General features: G+C 43.5%; 1 protein-coding gene across 1 annotated transcript; it reads right to left on the reverse strand.

Moving 5' to 3' along the window:
- Nucleotides 1–1,161: 1,161 nt before the first annotated feature.
- Nucleotides 1,162–18,046, reverse strand: LOC110509056 (presenilins-associated rhomboid-like protein, mitochondrial). Its single transcript, XM_021590008.2, has 10 exons — nt 17,894–18,046; nt 13,835–14,063; nt 11,949–12,053; nt 8,849–8,981; nt 8,168–8,263; nt 7,704–7,853; nt 7,513–7,583; nt 7,139–7,240; nt 6,858–6,955; nt 1,162–4,294 (listed from the first exon to the last, which is right to left on the reverse strand). Exons 1-10 carry the CDS (start codon nt 17,971–17,973, stop codon nt 4,144–4,146), a joined length of 1,215 nt encoding a protein of 404 aa, XP_021445683.2. The 5' UTR covers nt 17,974–18,046; the 3' UTR covers nt 1,162–4,143.
- Between the last annotated feature and the right edge of the window lie 6,451 nt (nt 18,047–24,497).

The following is a 24,497-nucleotide window of genomic DNA, read 5'->3' on the forward strand; positions in this document are numbered from 1 at the left end:
CCAATCCTCGACTTTTACAAAATAGCCTCCAACACTCTACTCAGCAACTGGATTCAGTCTATCACAGTGCCATCTGTTTTGTCACCAAAGCCCCATATACCACCCACCACTGCGACCTGTATGCTCTCGTTGGCTGGCCCTCGCTACATATTCGTCGCCAGACCCACTGGCTCCAGGTTATCATCTAGGTAAAACTCCGCCTTATCTCAGCTCACTGGTCACCATAACAACACTCCAGCAGGTATATCTCACTGGTCATCCCCAAAGCCAACACCTCTTTGGCTGCCTATCCTTCCAGTTCTCTGCTGCCAATGACTGGAATGAATTGCAAAAATTGCTGAAGTTGGAGACTTATATCTCCCTCACTAACTTTAAGCATCAGCTGTCTGAGCAGTTTACCGATCGCTGCAGCTGTACATAGCCCTTCTGTAAATAGCCCATCCAACTACTTCATCCCCATATTGTTTTTATTAACTTTTTTGCACATCATCATCTGCACATCTATCACTCCAATGTTCATTTGCTAAATTGTAATTACTTCGCTACTATGGCCTATTTATTGCCTTACCTCCTTACTCCATTTGCACACATTGTATATAGATTTTTCTATTGTGTTATTGACTGTACATTTGTTTATGTGCAACTGTGTTGTTGTTTGTGTCGCACTGCTTTGCTTTATCTTGGCCAGGTCGCAGTTGTAAATGAGAACTTGTTCTCAACTGGCCTACCTGGTTAAATAAAGGTGAAATATATATATATATATATATATCTGACCCATCACACGACTCTTCAGGAGGGCCACTGTGCTCCAGATCTGACCCATCACACGACTCTTCAGGAGGGCCACTACGCTCCAGATCTGACCCATCACACGACTCTTCACGAGGGTCACTACGCCCCAGATCGTCTTCTGTGCTCAGAGGTCCTTGATGAGGACCTACCCAATCACACCACTCTTATAATAAAACACAATGGGTCTTTATATACTCTTTGTCCCTGTCTGTGGGTGAATTATGAAACAATTAATGTATACAGGTGTACAAAAAATGGTGACGTCGATTTGTTTCTGCTATTGCTTGATCTATTTTAAAATGTAAGAATATGTTGCAGATCTAAACTTCCATTGTTGACTATGGAAACACAGAAATGTAATGAACACCATTTCAATTTCCAACTTTATTCTCTGCAATATTTTTTTTACAGTAGGTAATAAGCTGTAGTCATGTGGTCATTACCAGGTTATGACGGTATTAACTATGACCAGTAGGCTACATAATATAATGGTCACAATTATGACCAACTGGTCGTATTGTCGTCAGACAAATACGTAAAAACAACATCCTTTTCCAACCAGAATGAGCAGTCATAAAAATACGTCATACTGACGTCTTTTCAACCAGGTTTTGCCCACTGGGCAGGTGTTCAAAAACGCATATCAGACCGAGACCCTAATGTTTAATTCTTAAGTAGTTGTTTGTGAGTTTTAGTTTCTATAAAACGATCTCCCCGCAAAAGCGACAGTTAAAAACAGTTTGATTGCCATAGCAACAGCAGGGAGTGGTGATTTAAATACAGCAGTTCTGCAACATCTTTAATTGAGCCTCTCGTTTCTCCTTAATGACCGGCTTCAAAACGTTCCGGAAAGAGTAACTGTACAGGAAGCTGTGTAGGATACTGGACAACAGTTATGGGGGGGGGGGGGGGGGGGGGCTCAAACTAAAAAAGTGGTTTGCGATTTTATTCATACTGGTGATGCTGTGTTTGAGTTATGTGGTAGCAATATCAACAGTCTTATCTCTGGTATATCTTGGCATACATCATTCAAGACTAAGTTTAAATTGTGTAATGGACATATAATGTACAATGTCTCAGAAGCTCAGGGGAGTCTCAAGTTGGACTTAAATTACCTTGATTGCAGCCCATTTCTGTCAGCTATTAGCCAGACAAAACCTGCTGAGTTCAACACTAAATTGTGGAAAAATGTATCCCAAGCCAAGGATTTGTCCTCATTGTTAGGCTTTTTGATGTGTAATTTGTATAAATACTGTATATAGGTATAGATAGTAGGCTACACTGCATAATGAAACAACGTAAGCTAGTGTTTTGAAGGTGTGCTGACTATTATTTGGCATTAATAGACTGGTTTTACACACAACTTCCTATCCAAGCTGGGAGAGAGCATGAGGACAGCTCATGTCATGCAGGTTCAGGTAGGCTATACAGGACAATTGTATTATTATTATTTTTTTAAATCAATCTGTTGCACCGAAAATGTATTTGACCAATCTGCAATGTTTGAAATTCAAACTTTAATTACAGAACAAGTCATTACATTATTGCCGCCAGCCAGCAGTCTAAATCATGGCAGCCTTGTAACACCCTGTATAGCTTAGTGAAATGTTAGGCTTAACATGAGAAAATGACAACCAAATAGGCCTAATAAACATATCCATTAGCTGAAGCAACGCTATAGGCTACATGCTCGGGCACCACAGAAACCCTATCATCAATTCCATCAGCCTGGTCTCAGAGAATGTTGTATTATTCTGTACGTAAATCTAAGGACACTCCATTTCGTATGGTTACATAAGACAGATGGTTACTTGGCGTATAACGCGAATGTCTACCAACCCAAAGGTTGCGAGCTCAAATCTCATCGAGGAGATCTTTAGCATTTTAGCAACTTTTAACTACTTGCTACTTTGCAACTGCTTAGCAACTACCTAGCATGTTAGCTAACCCTTCTCCCAACCCTTTAAACTAACTCTTAAACTTAACCCCTAGCCTAGCTAATGTTAGCCACCTAGCTAGAATTCTTAACTCGTTTTGCAATTTTTTTTACATTGTACGTCTGCAAATTCGTAACATATCATACTAAATGGAGTGTCTCGGATTTACATACAGAACAATACGAAATGCTCTGAGACCAGGTTGATTCGATCGGCCCGCTGCATAGACACGTCGCAATTTCAGCACCACGGACAGCAATCTGCAGTCTATACTTTGTGAATGGATTTTTATTTTTAGGGAGGAGGGGGACGAACTCCGACCTTACAGGGGTCCAGAGAAACTGCCTTGTGCCAGCGCTGCGTGCAGCAAAACTACCTCTACTGCATGCAGATATAAACATGACATCCATGAGTTCATCTTGACTCTGGGAAAATCCTGAAGTATGACCTTTAAACCCAAATGTACTACCCCAGTGAAGATGAAGGTGACCTTTTTAATTAAAGAGTACCGCAGTGTTGAGGACATTTTTGGCGTGTTATGTACCTTTTTTGTAAGGCTCAGGATTTACAAAATGTTTTACTAAGATAAGCACCTCAACCTTTCAGAAACCTCGGGCAGCGCCAGCACACCTACAAAACTACAAGGAAGTTGAAGTTCTTATGGTCAATGAGGAAGTTTGTTGTTTTAGTCCAGGACGGTCATTCTCCGTTAAACACTTCCTTACAAACAGGAAGTCAGGTTTAGAGAACAGGAAGCAGTCACTGTATCAACCATAGACATAGAATATGAATACATTATGTAATACAATATCTCTATGGTAACATCTCACATCTTCATAGAAACTACCCCATAATGATAAAGCCAACATCATCTGTACTAGAGTACAGTCACTGTTATCAAACCAAATTAATCATTCATCCCTTAGGACTTAGTTACAATAGAGTACTGTCTGAAATCCTCCTAAAACAAGACTGCCATCTTAGTTACAAATATGTCCACTCTCTCTGATTAGATTGGTTGCGTTCCCCTGCTCAGATGTTGCATGCATCAACCAATGGTTGCGTGCCACGTCATTGACTGTGCCGTCGGGCTCCAGATTGCTATAACATATGATGTGGTTGGCTGATACTTAAAATACCTATCCAGACGTCAGATAAGGCATGCGTCAGCAACACCTGGGCAGAGGAACGCGCCAACTAGAAGAACAGAGGTTTGGGGTGCTGGGTCCCGCCCTCCACAGCTGTCAGCTGGATATCACCAGGCATAAGTACCAAAAAAAGGCTTCTTGAGGTAGAAGATTCCCCCTAACCACAGATTTAGGTTCAGATACACCCTACAGCCAATCCTAACCAATTGGGGGGGTGAGGAATATCTGACACCTGATCAGTGGTTATGGGCCAACTTCCCAGAGTGCTATGTTGGGGGTCCAGGTCTGCCCCCGTCGCCACCCGAACCCCCAGGCCTGCCCCGTCCACCAGGGGCCTGAGATCTCAGGCTGTGCCATGCCTTGACCAGTGGCTCCCTCTTCCTCCACATCAGCTTGTGGCCGTATGCTACATACCACCTGCAGGAGAGACAGTATGGATTATATTAATAACGGATGCTTTTAGTCAAAGCGACTTACTGTCATGCGTTTTACGTATGGGTGGCCCTGGGAATCGAACCCGTAATCTTGACGTTGCAAGTTCCAACTGAGCCATACAGGACATCTATATTACTTACGACTAAACTGAAATACGACCACTATTTGTATTAATTACTATTAGAAATGTATTATATTCAGTGAAATTCAGTCTAACTCAGATGGCTTTAAATGAACACAAAACAACTAGTCTAATCAATGAGGATAATATGGAGATATCATGAATGAGGTGGCCAGTGTCATTGGGGAATTATGGTATTATAAGGTGTCCGGTGTCATAGGGGAATTATGGTATTATAAGGTGTCCGGTGTCATAGGGGTATTATGGTATTATACGGTGTCCAGTGTCATAGGGGTATTATGGTATTATAAGGTGTCCGGTGTCATAGGGGTATTATGGTATTATAAGGTGTCCGGTGTCATAGGGGTATTATGGTATTATAAGGTGTCCGGTGTCATAGGGGTATTATATGGTGTCCGGTGTCATAGGGGTATTATAAGGTGTCCGGTGTCATAGGGGTATTATAAGGTGTCCGGTGTCATAGGGGTATTATGGTATTATAAGGTGTCCGGTGTCATAGGGGTATTATATGGTGTCCGGTGTCATAGGGGTATTATAAGGTGTCCGGTGTCATAGGGGTATTATAAGGTGTCCGGTGTCATAGGGGTATTATGGTATTATAAGGTGTCCAGTGTCATAGGGGTATTATGGTATTATAAGGTGTCCGGTGTCATAGGGGTATTATGGTATTATAAGGTGTCCGGTGTCATAGGGGTATTATGGTATTATAAGGTGTCCGGTGTCATAGGGGTATTATGGTATTATAAGGTGTCCGGTGTCATAGGGGTATTTATTATAAGGTGTCCGGTGTCATAGGGGTATTATAAGGTGTCTGGTGTCATAGGGGTATTATGGTATTATAAGGTGTCCGGTGTCATAGGGGTATTATGGTATTATAAGGTGTCCGGTGTCATAGGGGTATTATGGTATTATAAGGTGTACGGTGTCATAGGGGTATTATGGTATTATAAGGTGTACGGTGTCATAGGGGTATTATGGTATTATAAGGTGTCCGGTGTCATAGGGGTATTATGGTATTATAAGGTGTCTGGTGTCATAGGGGTATTATAAGGTGTCCGGTGTCATAGGGGTATTATGGTATTATAAGGTGTCCGGTGTCATAGGGGTATTATGGTATTATAAGGTGTCCGGTGTCATAGGGGTATTATATGGTGTCCGGTGTCATAGGGGTATTATAAGGTGTCCGGTGTCATAGGGGTATTATAAGGTGTCCGGTGTCATAGGGGTATTATGGTATTATAAGGTGTCCGGTGTCATAGGGGTATTATGGTATTATAAGTTGTCTGGTGTCATAGGGGTATTATATGGTGTCCGGTGTCATAGGGGTATTATGGTATTATAAGGTGTCCGGTGTCATAGGGGTATTATGGTATTATAAGGTGTCCGGTGTCATAGGGGTATTTATTATAAGGTGTCCGGTGTCATAGGGGTATTATAAGGTGTCTGGTGTCATAGGGGTATTATGGTATTATAAGGTGTCCGGTGTCATAGGGGTATTATGGTATTATAAGGTGTCCGGTGTCATAGGGGTATTATGGTATTATAAGGTGTCCGGTGTCATAGGGGTATTATGGTATTATAAGGTGTACGGTGTCATAGGGGTATTATGGTATTATAAGGTGTCCGGTGTCATAGGGGTATTATGGTATTATAAGGTGTCTGGTGTCATAGGTGTATTATAAGGTGTCCGGTGTCATAGGGGTATTATGGTATTATAAGGTGTCCGGTGTCATAGGGGTATTATGGTATTATAAGGTGTCCGGTGTCATAGGGGTATTATGGTATTATAAGGTGTCCGGTGTCATAGGGGTATTATAAGGTGTCCGGTGTCATAGGGGAATTATGGTATTATAAGGTGTCTGGTGTCATAGGGGAATTATGGTATTATAAGGTGTCTGGTGTCATAGGGGAATTATGGTATTATAAGGTGTCATAGGGGTATTATGGTATTATAAGGTGTCTGGTGTCATAGGGGTATTATGGTATTATAAGGTGTCCGGTGTCATAGGGGAATTATGGTATTATAAGGTGTCTGGTGTCATAGGGGTATTATAAGGTGTCCGGGGTCATAGGGGTATTATGAGGCTCTATCTAATTTGACCAGATCTAGATCCTAAAAGGTCCAGAAATCACTGTCTTAACAGTCTTTGAATGTGCAACTATTTGTGTAAATTGTTGTCGTAATTGAAAAAGGATACAAAACGTATGTAATTTCACAGTCAAACAGAAATCACATTTTCCCCATCTCTCACTTGTGGATATGAATCACCTCACTAATATTGGCTTGGGGATACGGCTTTGCATTATTATGATGAAATCAGTTGCTTAACAGATATTTTACAGATATGCCATTTGGGCTCTGGTGAGTCCAGTCGCCCATTTCTGCAGTGATCAAATACTCACACTCCGAAGAGGGCTCCTCCAAGGTGAGCAGCATGATCAAACAGCCTCCATCCCATAATGAGCCCCGCTGCATCCATGGCAACGATCGCTTTCAAGGCCTAAAAAAAAAGAGCAATGCGCGCGGTAAGACTCTGCCTCCCCACAACCCTACAGATGTTTATACACACTTTGAATTACAACGAATAGACGTGTTGAGCGCAGATTAACTATGTTATATACACTGCTTTGCTTGACGTGGTCATACACAGGCACCCCTGCCACAAACACATCACATCACTCACGTTGCCTGCAGTGAAGCTGACCATGGGCAGCAGGATGATTCCCAGTTTGGCCTCGGGCATCTTGGTGCAGACCGCGGCCAGGACCGTCATGATGGCCCCCGACTGGAAGTCAAATCACAGGAAGTGACGTCAGAGCCAGGATCAGGAAGTGACATCAGAGCCAGGACCGACCGCGGTAATAAACAGAGGAGACGTGAGTAATGTTGATTATCACTAAACCACCAACTCCCATTTTAATCATAACAGCAATGTAATAATGTGTGTATGTTTCCTGGTTTAAAGAAATCCCAGTACGATATTCTTTGGTCCTACAGTAATGAACAGGGTTGTATAGTAAAGTGTACCACAAATGGGGGACATGTGAGGACTCTTACCGCCCCAAGAGAGGGATGCAGGCGTCCCGTGCTGGTCTTACACAAGTAGCTCACCATAGTGGAGATCACACCTGACAATGTAGAGAGATGAGAGTCAACAGCAGTCTCTGAAAGTAACCTAACATATACACTCAAACACACGCAAATGAACAGACATCACACACACACACACACACTATGTAGGCTGGTACCAGCAGAGAGATAGACAGCGAGGAACTGCTCCTTCCCCAGGAGAGAGACGATGCTGGAGGAGAAGGTCCACAGGACGTACATGTTGGCCGCCATGTGGATTATAGAGTAATGGCTGAAGGTGGAGAGGAGCATGGGAAGGCACCGCGTCTCTGGGAGGAAGAGGAATGGAGAAGCGAGTCAGTCTTATCATTGAGCAAAATTAAAATGGAGGCTAACAGTATTTTTTTTGCACAGATCTGCTCTTTCTCTCCAGGATAATGTATCCCCTGATGTGTGTTGATAATGCAGGCTTTCAGACTGAAGTCCAGGAGAACTATAGGGAGGAGGGAGTGTGACTACAAATCACTGTAGAGTTGGGAGGGATTTCTAAAATCGACCAAAAATAACAACATTATTCAGCTGCATTGAAATGACTCAACCCCAACGGGCCACCACCACACTCACACACAGAAACAGTACTTACTGGAGGCTGGGTTGGCAGTAAAGTACTTGACCATGAATCGTTGCATGGAGGGTATTCGCCAACAGCAGAGCACCACAGCATTGACCGCTATGATCCCTATCACAGAGATATGATGGGAACAAAGGGTTAGAGAGTATTAAAAAAGGTAGCTAACAGAAAACGGGGCACATCTGGACAGAGAGAACACTTATGGATATAGGCTAGCACAGACTGTATAATGCACAGGGTCATGTTTTGGTAGGCAACGAAATGTAAGAAAACGATGTCAAACGTTTACTATCTGAACATGTCCCAATAAGAAACGCTCATTATCATTTTTCGTTCTACGCTGTGTCCTAATGAACACTACCTTGATTCCATGTCATGATGCAACTAAATTTCAACTCATGCTTTGAACATTTATGCCTTTGCTGGTCCTAAGGCAGCCTCTCTATCTTGTTGACCGTAATACCCTCAATTCAGGCACCAGCCGCCACAGTGTGTGCAAGCTTTTGCGTCCATCCCTGCTCTAACACACTACAAATCAACTAATCATGGCCTTTAAAATTTAAACCATAGTCCACTTTAAATTAGGAGTGTTAGAGCTGGGCTGGAATGGCATCTGAAGCACACACTGTGGTCCTCCTGGGCCGTAGTCGCCCATTCCTCCCCGTTATCCATCACCCTTTCAGGGATCCTTACCAGTGGCCATCTGCTGACCCTCAGTCAGGCTGCTCCAGAAATCGTCTACAAAGGACATGAGCAGGATGACCTGTTTCTGGAAGTCTGTTAGCTGGTTCCACCAGTTGTGCCAGTATGTCATGTTTTGTGATGCCTTAGGATCCAAATACAAGAGGAGACACACATTTGTCATTTTCATGGTTCGTACACAGTGGCAATTCAAATTCAAGGACTTTCAAGGACCATCAATTTATTAAATGTTCCCATTATGCAATTGTTTCTAGTCGCCACAGATGGCAGTATATCACCACAAACAAACAAAAAGTTTACTATTCATCACTACCTAACAAGTTCTACCCAATAACAGTGGTGGAAAAAGTCCCCAAGCCTCATTCCTGAGTAAAAGTAAAGATAACATAAAATGACTCAAGTAAAAGTGAGTCACCCAGTAAAAAAAGTCAGTAAGCGCAGGAAAAAGCCAGCAGGAAAAGGTCCCCAAGCGTCATATTTGAGTAAAAGGACCTTAACATAAAATGACTCAAGTGAAAGTGAGTCACCCAGTAAAATACTACTTGAGTAAAAGTCTACAAGTATTTGGTTTTAGATATACTTATGTATCAAAACATGTATTTGCTCAAATATACTTAAGTATACAAAATAAAAGTATAAATCATTTCAAATTCTTTATTATGCAAATCAGACTGCACCATTTTATTTGTCTTTACATTTACGGATAGCCAGAGGCACACTCCAATACTCAGACATAATTTACAAACGAAGTGTGTGTTTAGTGAGTCAACCAGATCAGAGGCAGCAAGGAAGTTCTCTTGATAAGTGCGTGAATTGGACCATTTTCCTGTCCTGCTAAGCATTCAAAATGTAGCTAGTACTTCTGGGTGTCAGGGAAAATGTATAGAGTAAAAAGTACATTATTTTCTTAAAGGAATGTAGTGAAGTAAAAGTTGTCCAAAATATAAATAGTAAAGTACAGATAGTCTGAAAAAATGATTTATGTAGTACTTTACAGTATTTCTACTTAAGTACTTTACACCACTGCTCAATAATACGTGTTTCACTTCATATATGAGTGGTAAGTCAGGACTGATGATGTTGACTGATTTCTTATTTGAACTGTAACTCAGTAAAATCTTTTAAATTGTTGCATGTTGCGTTTATATTTTTGTTCAGTGTACATATTAAATTGTCTTAATAGTCTTAAAATTTCACTACATTTGAGGTCCCACAGGCTGTCCCAACACATAATGACATGAAAGGGAATTCTGACAGTATAAAATGTATCTTAGTTGACTCTGAAATGTTGTGTTCTATACCCATTTGATGAGAAACAAGTTAATGTGTTTGATAAGATTAAAGATTCTCTCGGGGGACCCTATTTAAATTTTAGGGGACCCCACATGGGTCCTGGCCCCCTAGTTTGGGAACCACTGTACTACTAACTTGTCTCCCTGCTGGCTTCAATGCTTCCTCTCTCTGTGTATCTCCTTTGCTTCCTTCATTGCAGCCTGACTCACCACTGTCTTGTCTCACTACTCTCTATTTTGTTATGAGAACTTCTAGCAGCCCATCTTTCAATTATAGCTATCTTAATTTCAGTCAACTGCTCCTGCTGAGGTCAGGCTCCGTTCACCGTTAGCTTCCAACTTCATCCTTCTAGCCAGCTAGTTATAGCTAGTTAGCTGGCTAAAAGACAGAGCCCTTGAGCAAGCTAGACATCTGACTGAAATATCAGCCACTATTTACCAGTTGTAGGGGGAGGGGTTGTTTGAAGGATGTCTGTTGAGACGGCAGGAGTCGAGGGATGTTAAAATAATTCCCATTGTCAGCGGCGTCTCTCTGCTCCTTGCCCACTGTAGGTCTGGGCTGAGGTAGTTCATTTCACCTCTTGACCTATGTCGTGGGCCGAGTTTCCCTTTGGACAGAGTGGAGAATGAAGGTGCTGCTCAAAATAAAGAAAATCCGAGGGGAGCAGGCGAACATAACGAGAATACATGAATCATTCGTAGAGGTAGGGGGATGCAACTAGAACTCAGCTCCAGAATCCTTCTGAGCGATGATCAACACTGGGAAAGCAATAATAAGTGGATAAACGATAATGAACAAAAGAAAAGAAAAGGTGATTTAAACGCTATTTCACAAATAAAAAGGTGCGTAAACGACGTTCACCCTCCAACTACATCCCTGGTTGGTTCTGGCAAAACCCATTCAGAAACATCAATATCCTGCCAGGCAGGTTTGAATCTATGGGGCCTGGTGAGTGGCACAGTGGTCTAAGGCACTGCATCGACAGTGCCTTAGACCACTGTCTAGAGGTCCAGGCTCTGGATCTCTAGAGGTCCAGGCTCTGTCGTGACCAGGAGACTCATGGGGCAGTGCACAATTGGCCCAGCATCGTCCGGGTTAGGGGAGGGTTTGGCCGGCAGGGATGTTCTTGTCCCATCGCACACTAGCGACTCCTGTGGCGGGCCGGGCGCAATGCACACTGACACGGTCACCAGGTGTATGGTGTTTCCTCCGACACATTGGTGCAGCTGGCTTCTGGGTTAAACGAACAGTGTGTCAAGAAGCAGTTCGGCTTGGTTGGATCGTGTTTCGGAGGACGCATAGCTCTCGACCTTCACCTATCCCGAGTCTGTACGGGAGTTGCAGCGAAGGGACAAGACTATAACTTGGGGAGAAATAGGGGTAAAAGTTTTTTAGTTTTTTTTAAGACGAGAAAACAATATTGGAATCTACATTTGCCCAACATTCTAGCTATCGATGTGACGTTTTGGCGGCGCCTAATCAGTCAGTTCTGTACCTGCCTGGTTGAGTGGAAGTGTGGGGGGAATGAGCACACCTGGCAACCCAACACATGAGGAAATAAAACTCAGTAATCTGCCTGTAAATTAATTAGCAAAACCACTAAATTGTTCTAATATTTTCCAAATTAACATATTTGACCATTTTCTGTTCTCCTCTTTTAATTCAAGTACTTTTCAAGTACCAACTTGAGAAAATGTCAAATTTGAGGTATTTAAGTTCCAAATTCAAGCACCTCAAGCATCCTGTACAAAACCCTGCATTTTGTCACACAAATAATACATCTCCATCACACCCTTACCTTTCCGTTTTTCTCCTGCTCAGCCTCGTCCTTGGCCGTCTTCACTCGTGACTTCAAGGACTCGTATTGCAAGATGGCGGCCGCACCAAAGGAGCACCCTGTAAACTAACATGGAGTCAGACAAGCTTACCTTCCTTTTTCTTGGACTGCGCGCCGTGCAGCTTAGTTCACTGGATAAACATTTACTTGTAAGTTACTTCTTATGGCTGGGGGCAGTATTGAGTAGCTTGGATGAATAAGGTGCCCAGAGTAAACTGCCTGCTACTCAGGCCCAGAAGCTAAGATATGCATATTATTAGTAGATTTGGATAGAAAACACTCCGAAGTTTCTAAAATTGTTTAATGATGTCTGTGAGTATAACAGAACTCACATGGCAGGCAAAAACCTTAGAAAAAAATCCAACCAGGAAGTGGGAAATCTGAGGTTTGTAGGTTTTCAAGTCTTTGCCTATCCAATATACAGTGTAAAATTTGGTCCGATTGCACTTCCTAAGGCTTCCACTCGATGTCAACAGTCTGTAGAACCTTGTTTCAGGCTTCTACTGTGAAGGGGGAGAGAATAAGAGCTGTTTGAGTCAGGTGTCTGGCAGAATGCCATGAGCTCAGTCTCGCCGAGAGTTAGCTGCGGTCCTTTCTAAAGACAAAGGAATTGTCCGGTTGGAATATTATTGAAGATTTATGATAAAAACATCCTAAAGATGGATTCTATACATTGTTTGACATGAACTGTAATGGAACTGTTGACTGAACTAAGTGCCTGCGCCGTGTAAATTTGGATTTGTGAACTAAACGCGCAAACAAAAAGGAGGTATTTGGACATAAATGATGGACTTTATCGAACAAAACAAACATTTATTGTGGAACTGGGATTCCTGGGAGTGCATTCCGATGATGTTTAAAGGTAAGTGAATATTTATAATGCTATTTCTGACTTCTGTTGACTCCACAACATGGCAAGTATCTGTATGACTTGTTTTGGTGCCTGAGCACTGTAATCAGATTATTGCATGGAGTGCTTTTTTTTTATCTGACAAAGCGGTTGCATTAAGGAGAAGTTTATCTTTAATTCCATGCATAACACGTGTATCTTTTATCAATGTTTATTATGACTATTTCTGTAAATTGATGTGTCTGAAAAATCACCGCTGCAGAAGCAGCGGCTTGGTTGGTTGTGTATCGGAGGACGCATGACTTTCAACCTTCGTCTCTCCCGAGCCCGTACGGGAGTTGTAGCGATGAGACAAGATAGTAGCTACTACAACAATTGGATACTACGAAATTGGGGAGAAAAGGGGGTAAAATTCAAAAAAAAAAAAAAAAAAAAAAGAATGTGGTACCTTCAGCCATTTGGAAATTGCTCCCAAGGACGAACCAGACTTTTGGAGGTCTACAATTTTTGGGGATTTCCCATGATGTCAATCAAAATACATCTACAGGTATACCTCCAATTGACTCAAATTATGTAAATTAGCCTATCAGAAGCTTCTAAAGCCATGACATCATTTTTGGGAATTTTCCAAGCTGTTTAAAGGCAGAGTCAACTTAGTTATTGTAAACTTCTGACCCACTGGAATTGTGATACAGTGAATTATAAGTGAAATAATCTGTCTGTAAACAATTATTGGAAAAATGACTTGTGTCATGCACAAAGTAGGTGTCCTAACCGACTTCCCAAAACTATAGTTTGTTAACAAGAAATTTGCGGAGTGGTTTAAAAAACGAGTATTAATGACTCCAACCTAAGTGAAATGTAAACTTCCCGACTTCAATTGTATATGATTCGGTATGTTAAATATGAATACTCAATGAATACATATGAATGAAAACTATAGAACCGTGACTTCCCATATGAAACATTTTGGGGAATAAAAAAGGCTAGAACCTACCCCTATTGTGAACATAAAGGGCTTGAACAGCTTCCCAGTATGCCTGGGGGCCGCGCCAGGGGGTGGGGGTCCTGATTTAAGGGGCACCGCTTTCCGAGACACCACCGCATCGGCGGCCTCAGAGGGGGGAGGGCCTGTTTCTTCTGGGATGCCCCGGTCCCTCTTCCATGTCTCTGGTTTCCTTGCTTCTTTCCGGAAACCACACCTCTGCTGGGGGTGGAGGGTGAACCTTTAGAAGGGTACACAGGAAGACAACTTGTTAACACACATTGGTTTGGAACAGATGATCCATAGATCTACAGATTATGCGGATGTGTGGATGTTTTCATTCATCTTTTCCTTGGTTTCATCCAGATGAGTAGGTCACAGCTCATCGAACGCTGACGAAATGCGTTTTGCAAGAATACTATATCTCGTTGTACTTCAGGTCTCTACTGCTGATGCACCCTCTTGACCTTAACACTGGCCACGCCCCCGTTTGGTAAGTTCCTGGCAGCCACAATGCGGATGAACGTTAAGACCTAGGGAAATAGTAATGGCGTCTTTTTGTAGGCACTAACTCTGCCATGGTTTGTTGGACAAAGCCTATGGGGAAATTAATGCAGTTTTTGTAGGGTTTTTTGGATAAACACTGAGAATAATGTTTATGGTAAAACGTCTGTGGTACACACAGGCTTAGGAGATCTTATACATTTTGTTCTATGACATCAGCTAATATTACTTTTTGTGAATTTTGAAGCATTTATGTCATCAAAACAACATAATTCATAAAAGGTTAACTGACTGACTAACCCTAACCCTTTTTAAACAAAATCTCATACAACAAAACATCTTCAGCGTTTATCCCAAAACATTTTCCCCCATACGGATGGCTGAACGAACCAGAGGTAACTCATTTCCGGGTTTTGGAACTACCAGCTGTGAGCTCTATAGCTGAGGTGCAAAAAGATGGCGGCCCCCATGCACTTACCACAAATTCCTAGTTTTACCAAGTTTGCCGTATTGTGCATTTCTCTCCGTTATTCTTATTTTGTATGTTAATTAGTAGAGTATACATGATGCCAATTTTATCTTCAAGACGCCAATAATTTCATCTATAAGTCTTTGCTAGGTAAAGCCCCACCTTATCTCAGCTCACTGGTCATCATAGCAACATTCACCCGTAGCACGCGCTCCAGCTGGTACATTGCACTGGTCATCCCCAAAGCCAAAACTTACATTGGCCGCCTTTCCTTCTAGTTCTCTGATGCCAATGACTGGACCAAATTCTCTGAAGCTGGAGTCTTATATCGCCCTCTAACTTTAAGCATCAGCTGTCTGAGCAGCTTACTGATCACTGTACCTGTACAGAGCCAATCTGTAAATAGCACACCCGACTACCGCATCCCCATATTATTACTTACAATCTTGCTCTTTTGCACCCCAATATCTCTACTTGCACATTATCATCTGCACATCTATCACTCCAGTATTAATGCTAAATTGTACATATTTTTGCAACTAGGGCCTATTTATTGCCTACCTCCCTACTCTTCTGCATTTGCACACACTACATAAATAGAAAAATCTTTATTTTGTGTTATTGACTGTACGTTTGTTTATGTGTAACTGTGTTGTTTTTGTCGCACTGCTTTGCTTTATCTTGGCTAGGTCGCAGTTGTAAATGAGAACTTGTTCTCAACTGGCCTACCTGCTGAAATAAACTGAAAGAATTTGAATTAAAAAAAAAAACAGTTTAAAAACTAGGTGGATAGTGCTAAAACAAGGACATCATATCTGAATTCTGTCAGTTTTTTGCACGTTCACCATGAAGTGGTGAGGAGGATTGTATAACTAACAAAAGAGTTTTGAAGTTGAGGGTGCAGTATTTCTGAAGTTTGGCAATGAGGACAAAAACTAGCATAGTTTAGCCAGGGAAAACAAGCTAAGGCCTACTGCGCATGTGCACCAGCTGGGCTAATTCAGGAGATGGATAGTCTTCTTTGGTATAATGGTGTTCCCAACAGCTATGTTATGCTAACTAGCTAGCAAGAGGTTGCATAGCAACAGCATCAACTTCCGGTAGACAGGCAAAGAGCTAGTACGCTCAACTGATATACTAAAATCAACTAATAGTATGTAGTATATACTCATTAAGTATGTAGTATACAGTATGTTAGTATTCGAACACAGCTTCCGTGTCTGGAAGCGAATTCACCATTCATATTCTGGTTTCAGATTAATTGAAGCATACAGCTGATTTCGGGATTGTATATCGATTTGCTCACCTTAAATAATTATTCTCTGAATTGTTTAATCAAACTTTTCGTCGCCATCTCCTGATATCAAGCCATAAAAACTACAATCCATCTCCGTCCGAGTGTGAGGTAAGGGAAGAGTGGAAATGGTGGAAGCAGAAGTATCGTTTGAAGCTGAAAGCATGTCGAGTACAGTTGTTGAGAAAGATGAGTGGACAACAGTGAAGTCCAAGAATGGAACAAAAATCAAGTGATCTGGAGACAGATTATTGTGAAGAAGATAGATTTTGTAGCATTTATAGCCACAGTTATTAATTGTACTGCACACGAGTCGAATAAACAACATTTCTGCAGCCAATAAGCTTTTGGGCCTCCAAGACTTCACAGGCAGAAGCACTGCAAAGACTTATTTTATTACATTTTTTCACTACAATTACTACTGTCGCCAGGAAATGTCCCGCCATCACAAAATCCTTCTGAGCCTGTGTAGGCACCTGATTTGAATTTTGTTATTGATAGTTTGAATTGATTAAAAAAAAAAAAATCTACTAAAATCTACTATATATGTTGTATTTTTTTTTACCCTGCATTTTTTCCTTTTGGGATCTTTATTACCCACCTGTACAGTAGGTGGCGGACAAACTGTATGATATATATAATTTATCAATTCAAACTATCAATAACAAAATTCAAATCAGCCTACTTTTCTGTTTTAATCAGGTCCCTACACAGGCTCAGAAGGATTTTGTGATGGCAGGAGTCATTACTTTATTACATTGCTCAACATTTTCTCAACATTTGTCCTAATTAGTTAAAGCAATGATTTTGTATCCGCTCTCGTGTAGCCATTTTCTTCAAATCTGAAAACGTTGTGAAGCCACGCCCACGCTGAAGAATTGCATTATGGGCCTTTTAAAGTATGGAAATAGTGTCCTCTGATTGTATACTTCATATTTTGGCAAACTTAGTACGACATCTGGGAACTTCTGGCATACTAACTATATCCATACTATGATAAATAAGCATACTATATACACAATTCACGTCACAAATAGTATGGTTAGTATAAGCATTCAACACAGTTAGAGACTCCTCCTCACCACTATTGCATTCTCCTTGTGTTCTCTCTCCTTCTCAAAGCCCATTGGAGGAGAAAGTCGGAGGGGCGGGATCTCTGGCTTTCTCATCCAATGGGTTTTGAGAAGGAGAGAGGAAGGGAGGTGTATGCAATTGAGATCTTTCCCTAGCCTATGTTGCAGATATTTCTTTGCGGTTTACCATTAATTTATTCCTCAAAAAGCGTGGATACATAATAATAGCGTTGTGACGGACTAGGCCTATTTTGCAAAGCAATAGCCAAACTTTCCATGCCAAATACAGTGAAGTGTCATTATGCTGAATAGATTTGAATGCGACTGTCATTGGGCTTGTTCGACATCACAGCCGACAGTGTAGGAGACTGCCGACTGAATTATCTACAAATCACCACGCATCATAAATAACTACTCTGTGTGTGTAGGTCAGTCAGTCAGTGACCAATTTACCCATTATTCATCATGGATTTGATGCTCTCGAACACGGCCAGTGTCATTCTAAATAAATGACGAGACAACCGTACGGCTTTGATATTGAACAAAGCTACAATTGTAGCAATAGTATTTACACACTTAACTGCCGCAATTAATGCAGTAAAGTTATCTAAAAATTACAGTCAGAAGATGGTTAGGTAACCAGTGCAACAACCAATGTCGTAACTTCGTCGTTGTTCGCAACAATGTTCCAACGTGGATATATCGCGCAACCGGGTCTCTCCATTGCTCACCTGCTACCTCTCGAAACTGTGGAGACAGAATTTATACATTCTGTTTTGGTCCATTTTACAAAATATCCTCTCCACGCCATGTTTATGACCCCAACCGAACGTCGCACAACGGTCACTGCCGGGTTGGGATAAAGATTCTATGCTTACCGAGATTACAGACACAGTCTAGCCTACGTTCGAACGTAGCGGAGAAGGGTAGGTTATCTTAGAATTCTAGAATATCTTCGTTCGGATTCAGTGCTGAGTAAGTTGGTCTATCTTGAACAGAGAGCTACACTTTACAGTATAATTCATTTCCTGCGTGTAGAAATCATATATTTGCAAATGTGAAATATTTGTGCATTTCCCCCAAAACATAGGAAAACAGAACTGAGAGTAGTAGACTGTCTAACCACCTCATGTTAGTAATATTTATAATATTTTACTGCCCCCTAGTGGGAAATGTTCTAACAACTGTGCAACATCTGGCTGAGGACCAAAGATATGTGAGAAAGAGAGAGGGGGGGACGAAGGGAAAATGTATAGGCTTTATTCATAGGATCACCAGGAGAGGAGTGTTGTCTCGACTGAGATGAGGTTAAGAGTATCGACCGCCCTGGGCTTGATTATTGCCACCTGGACAGACTCCACAAAGTTTTCACAAAGCTTGCCAAAGATCCCAGAAATAGGTAGGCGAAAGAAGGTGGAATTTACCTCTTGAATAGCTGCACTGCAGTCTTTGAAAAAAGGAACTGCCCCACACCATTGTGCTGCCCCACAACTTGCACATCACATGCCTGACTTGCTCAGAGCTTGTTACTGTAACTAACTGTACATTTCATCCTTTCACTCTGCTAACCTTTAATGTACCCCATTTAGTATTAGTTTGTTGTAGACAGGAAAGAGAATAGGGAGAGAACAAGAACACAGGAAAGAGAATAGGGAGAGAACAAGAACACAGGAAAGAAAGACGAGAGGAGTTGATGTTGGAACGTTGTTGTGTTTGGAAACGAATCGGACAGATACAAAAGAGAAAGTGAGATACTTTAGGACAGAGACAGTGAGAGAGGAAAATGAAAAACAGAACGCGAGGGGTAGCGAGAGATAGAGTCTAACTTTGCCAGAGAGTGTAAACCCCAAGGACACGCTGCCAAGTTAGATGATATTCTGCAGGTCTAGGTCTGAAGAGAGGAGAGGGGAAGAGAGGGAAAGAGGCGAGATGGTGAGGGAAGAGGAGAGAAGGTACATGGGAGGAGAAACGACAGAAAGAGTGGAGAAGTCAAGATGGAAAGGAGAAGAAGAAAAGAACAGAGGGGAGAGGCATAAATATTTGAGAGGCCCCAGAAGTAGACCTAGGTATAAGCTGTTGGTGGTTTAGGGTTGGCTGTTAAACTCTATTAAGCATGCATGATTACATTAGTGCAATGGTTCTCAAACCTCTCCTCAGGGACCCCCGGGCCATTCCATGTATTTGATCTATTCTACAGCTATTCTGATTCAACTTGGCAACTAATCATCAAGCCCTTCAATAGGTGAATCAGGTGAGCTCATCCAGAGCTACAACAAAATTGTGAACCATCCCCCGAGGAGAGGTTTGAGAACCCCTGCATTACTATACCGCACAAGTCTGCTCAACCCTTCAGCACTGCAACAACAGACACACACACTCTTTCACTCTCTCTCCCCCTGTGGTGGAAAAGTCTGTAGAGGACTCTGGGTTCCTCCCTGATCGATACAGTGCATTTTTCCCAGCAGTGGTCTGGTGTCTTCTTTCAGGTCCTCTTATCGATCTGCCATGAACAGACGCCAACCAGGGTCCTCTTCTGTCTGCATAAGGGCCGGCAATGGCATCAGTCATGTGACAGGAAGTGTCTTGTCTGGGTGTGTCTCTGTGGCTGCATTTAAACAGGTAACCCAATTCTATTATTTTTCCCAACTATTGGAAAAAATATCTGATTTGTCAAAAGGCCAATTAGTGGCTAAAGATCAAAAATAGTCTGCTTCTATAAACACAGCCTGTGTGTCTGGAATGGATGGATATAACTTGCCACCACTTCTATCTCTAGCTTCTTTCTCTCCCTCACATCCCAATAATCCCCACAAGGGTACAAACGGTGGCTAGTTTGAAGGTCAGGGAGGGTATCAAATCAAATTTTATTTGTCACATGGTCGAGTACGTTTATTAAATAATATATATATATATTTCACCTTTATTTAATTAACCGGGTCAGCTAGTTGAGAACAAGTTCTCATTTGCAACAACTGCAAAGCAGTTCGACACATACAACAACACAGAGATACACATAGAATAAGCAAACATACAGTCAATAATACAGTAGAAAAACGTATATATACAGTATGTAAATACAACAGCTGTAGGTAAACCTTTCCATGAAATGCTGACTTAAGAGACCTTAACCAACAATGCAGAGTTTTAAAGTAAGAAAAATGTGCTGAATAATCTAAAGGAAAAATAGTAACACAATAAAATAACAATAACAAGGCTACAGTATATACAAGGGGTACGGGTACTGGTACCGAGTCAATGTGCAGGAGTACGGGTACTGGTACAGAGTCAATGTGCAGGGGTACGGGTACTGGTACCGAGTCAATGTGCAGGGGTACGGGTTAGTTGAGGTAATTGAGGTAATATGTACATGTAGGAAGGGGTACATAGATAATAAAAATAGAGTAGCAGCAGTGTGTGTGTAGTATCAATATACATGTGTGTGTCCGTGTGTGTTTGTCTGTGTGTGTGTTGGAGTGTCAGTGTAGAATGAATGAGTGTGTGGGTAGAGTCCAGTGAGTGTACATCGAGTGCAAAAAACAAATCATAAATAAATAGTCCTGATGACCATTTGATTAACTGTTCAGCAAATCAAATCAACGTTTATTTGTCACGTGAGCCGAATACAACAGGTGTAGTAGACCTTACAGTGAAATGCTGAATACAACAGGTGTAGTAGACCTTACAGTGAAATGCTGAATACAACAGGTATAGTAGACCTTACAGTGAAATGCCGAATACAACAGGTGTAGTAGACCTTACAGTGAAATGCTGAATACAACAGGTGTAGTAGACCTTACAGTGAAATGCTTACTTACAGGCTCTAAGCCTTTAGGTCCTAGACTTGGTGTTTCGGTACCGCTTGCCATGCGGTAGTAGAGAGAACAGTCTATTGCTGGGGTGGCTGGGGTCTTTGACAATTTTTAGGGCCTTCCTCTGACACAGCCTGGTATAGAGGTCCTGGATGGCAGGAAGCTTAGCCCCAGTGATGTACTGGGCCGTACGCACTACCCTGTGTAGTGCCTTGCGGTCGGAAGCTGAGCAGTTGCCGCAACAGGCAGTGATGCAACCAGTCAGGCAGGATGCTCTCGATGTTGCAGCTGTAGAACCTTTTGAGGATCTTTTAGTTTTCTGAGGGGGAATAGGCGTTGTTGTGCCCTCTTCACGACTGTGTTGGTGTGTTTGGATCATGATAGGTCCTTAGTGATTTGGACACCAAGGAATTTGAAGCTCTCAACCTGCTCCACTACAGCCCCGTCGATGCGAATGGAGGCGTGCTCGGCCCTCCTTTTCCTGTATTTCACGATCAGCTCCCATGTCTTGATCACGTTGAGGGAGAGGTTGTTGTCCTGGCACCACACTGCCAGGTCTCTGACCTCCTCCCTATAGGCTGTCTTATCGTCGTCATCGGTGATCAGGCCTACCACCGTCGTGTCGTCGGCAAACTTAATGATAATGTTGGAGTTGTGCCTGGCATGCAGTCGTGGGTGAACAGGAAGTACAGGAGGGGACTGAGCACGCACCCCTGGGGAGCTCCAGTGTTGAGGATCAGTGTGGCAGATGTGTTGCTACCTACCCTCACCACCTGGGGGCTCCCTGTCAGGAAGTCCAGGATCCAGTTGCAGAGGGAGGTGTTTAGTCCCAGGATCCTTAGCTTATGTTGGAGTTGTGCTTGGCCAGGAGGCCAAGGGGACTAAGCACACACCCCTGAGGGGCCCCCGTGTTGAGGGTTAGTGTGGCGGATGTGTTGTTGCCTACCCTTACCACCTCGGGGCAGCCCGTCAGGAAGTCCAGGATCCAGATGCAGAGGGGAGTGTTCAGTCCCAGGGTCCTTAGCTTAGTGATGAGCAATGAGGGTACTATGGTGTTGAACGCTGAACAGCATTCTAACGTAGGTGGGAATGGGCAGTGTGTGAGTGCAATAGAGATTGCATCGTCTGTGGATCTGTTCGGGCGGTATGCGAATTTGAGTGGGTCCAGGGTTTCTGGGATGGTGGTGTTGATGTGAGCCATGACTTTCATAGCATTTCATGTCTATAGATGTGAGTGCTACAGGGCGGTAGTCATTTAGGCAGGTTACCGTGCCGTTCTTGGGCACAGGGACTATGGTGGTCTGCTTGAAACATGTAGGTATTAGAGAGGTTGAAAATATTAGTGAAGACACTTGTCAGATGGTCAGCGCATGCTCTGAGTACGCGTCATGGTAATCCATCTGGCCCTGCAGCCTTGTGAATGTTAACCTGTTTAAAGGTCTTACTCACATCAGCTGGTGCTTTCATGCATGGTTCAGTTTTGCTTGCCTCGAAGCGAGCATAGAAGGCAATTAGCTTGTCTGGTAGGCTCTGCGTCACTGGGCAGCTAGGGGATGGGTTTCCCTTTGTAATCCATGATAGTTTGCAAGCCCTGCCACATCCGAAGAGCGTCAGAGTATTAGGATTTGATCTTAGTCCTGTATTGACGCTTTGCCGGTTTGATGGTTCATCTGAGGGCATAGCTGGATTTTTTTTATAAACCGCGGGATTAGTGTCCCGCTCCTTGAAAGCAGCAGGTCTAGCCTTTAGCGCAGTGTGGATGTTACCTGTAAACCATTACTTCTGGTTGGGATAGGTCACTGTGGGGGGGACGTCGTCGATGCAGTTAGTAATGAAGCCGGTGACAGATGTGGTATAATCTTCAATGCCATTGGATGAATCCCAGAACATATTCCAGTATGTGCTAGTGAAACAGTCCTGTAGCTTAGCATCCGCTTCATTGGACCACTTTCGTATTGAGCGGTACTTCCTGTTTGAGTTTTTGCTTGTAAGCAGGAATCAGGAGGATACCGCCCACCACCAGACTGACAGACACTCCCACCCACCACCAGACTGACAGACACTCCCACCCACCACCATACTGACAGACATTCCCACCCACCAGCAGACTGACAGACACTCCCACCCACCACCATACTGACAGACACGCCCACCCACCACCAGACTGACAGACACTCCCACCCACCCACCACCAGACTGACAGACACTCCCACCCACCCACCACCAGACTGACAGACACTCCCACCCACCCACCACCAGACTGACAGACACTCCCACCCACCACCATACTGACAGACACTCCCACCCACCACCATACTGACAGACACTCCCACCCACCACCAGACTGACAGACACTCCCACCCACCACCAGACTGACAGACATTCCCACCCACCACCAGACTGACAGACACTCCCACCCACCACCATACTGACAGACACTCCCACCCACCACCAGACTGACAGACACTCCCACCCACCACCAGACTGACAGACACTCCCACCCACCACCAGACTGACAGACACTCCCACCCACCACCAGACTGACAGACACTCCCACCCACCACCAGACTGACAGACACTCCCACTCACCACCATACTGACAGACACTCCCACCCACCACCAGACTGACAGATACTCCCACCCACCATACTGACAGACACTCCCACCCACCACCATACTGACAGACACTCCCACCCACCACCATACTGACAGACACTCCCACCCAAGACCCAAGTTCAATAAAGGTTGTGTGTCCCTTGCCTTGAGACCAGTCTGTTTGGCGTGAGTGTCTGTCAGTATGGTGGGTGGGAATGTCTGTCAGTCTGGTGGTGGGTGGGAGTGTCTGTCAGTCTGGTGGTGGGTTGGAGTGTCTGTCAGTCTGGTGGAGGGTGGGAGTGTCTTCAGTGGGTCATATGATTGAGTGTAGTCTGGCCCAGGAGTGGGAAGGTGAACGGAAAGGTTCTGGAGCAACGGAAAGGTTCTGGAGCAACGAACCGCCCTTGCTGTCTCTGCCTGGCCGGTTCCCCTCTTTCCACTGGGATTCTCTGCCTCTAACCCTATTACAGGGGCTGAGTCACTGGCTTTACTGGGGCTCTCTCATGCCGTCCCTGGAGAGGGTGCGTCACCTGAGTGGGTTGATTCACTGATGTGGTCATCCTGTCTGGGTTGCCCCCCCCCCCCCCCCCCCCCCCCTGGTTTGTGCCGTGGCGGAGGTCTTTGTGGGCTATACTCAGCCTTGTCTCAGGATGGTAAGTTGGTGGTTGAAGATATCCCTCTAGTGGTGTGGGGGCTGTGCTTTGGCAAAGTGGGGGGGGGGGGGGGTATATCCTTCCTGTTTGGCCCTGTCCGGGGGTGTCCTCGGATGGGGCCACAGTGTCTCCTGACCCCTCCTGTCTCAGCCTCCAGTATTTATGCTGCAGTAGTTTATGTGTCGGGGGGGCTAGGGTCAGTTTGTTATATCTGGAGTACTTCTCCTGTCCTATTCGGTGTCCTGTGTGAATCTAAGTGTGCGTTCTCTAATTCTCTC

The sequence above is a fragment of the Oncorhynchus mykiss genome, chromosome 28 (genome assembly GCF_013265735.2).
Source record: "Oncorhynchus mykiss isolate Arlee chromosome 28, USDA_OmykA_1.1, whole genome shotgun sequence".
Taxonomy (NCBI): domain Eukaryota; kingdom Metazoa; phylum Chordata; class Actinopteri; order Salmoniformes; family Salmonidae; genus Oncorhynchus; species Oncorhynchus mykiss.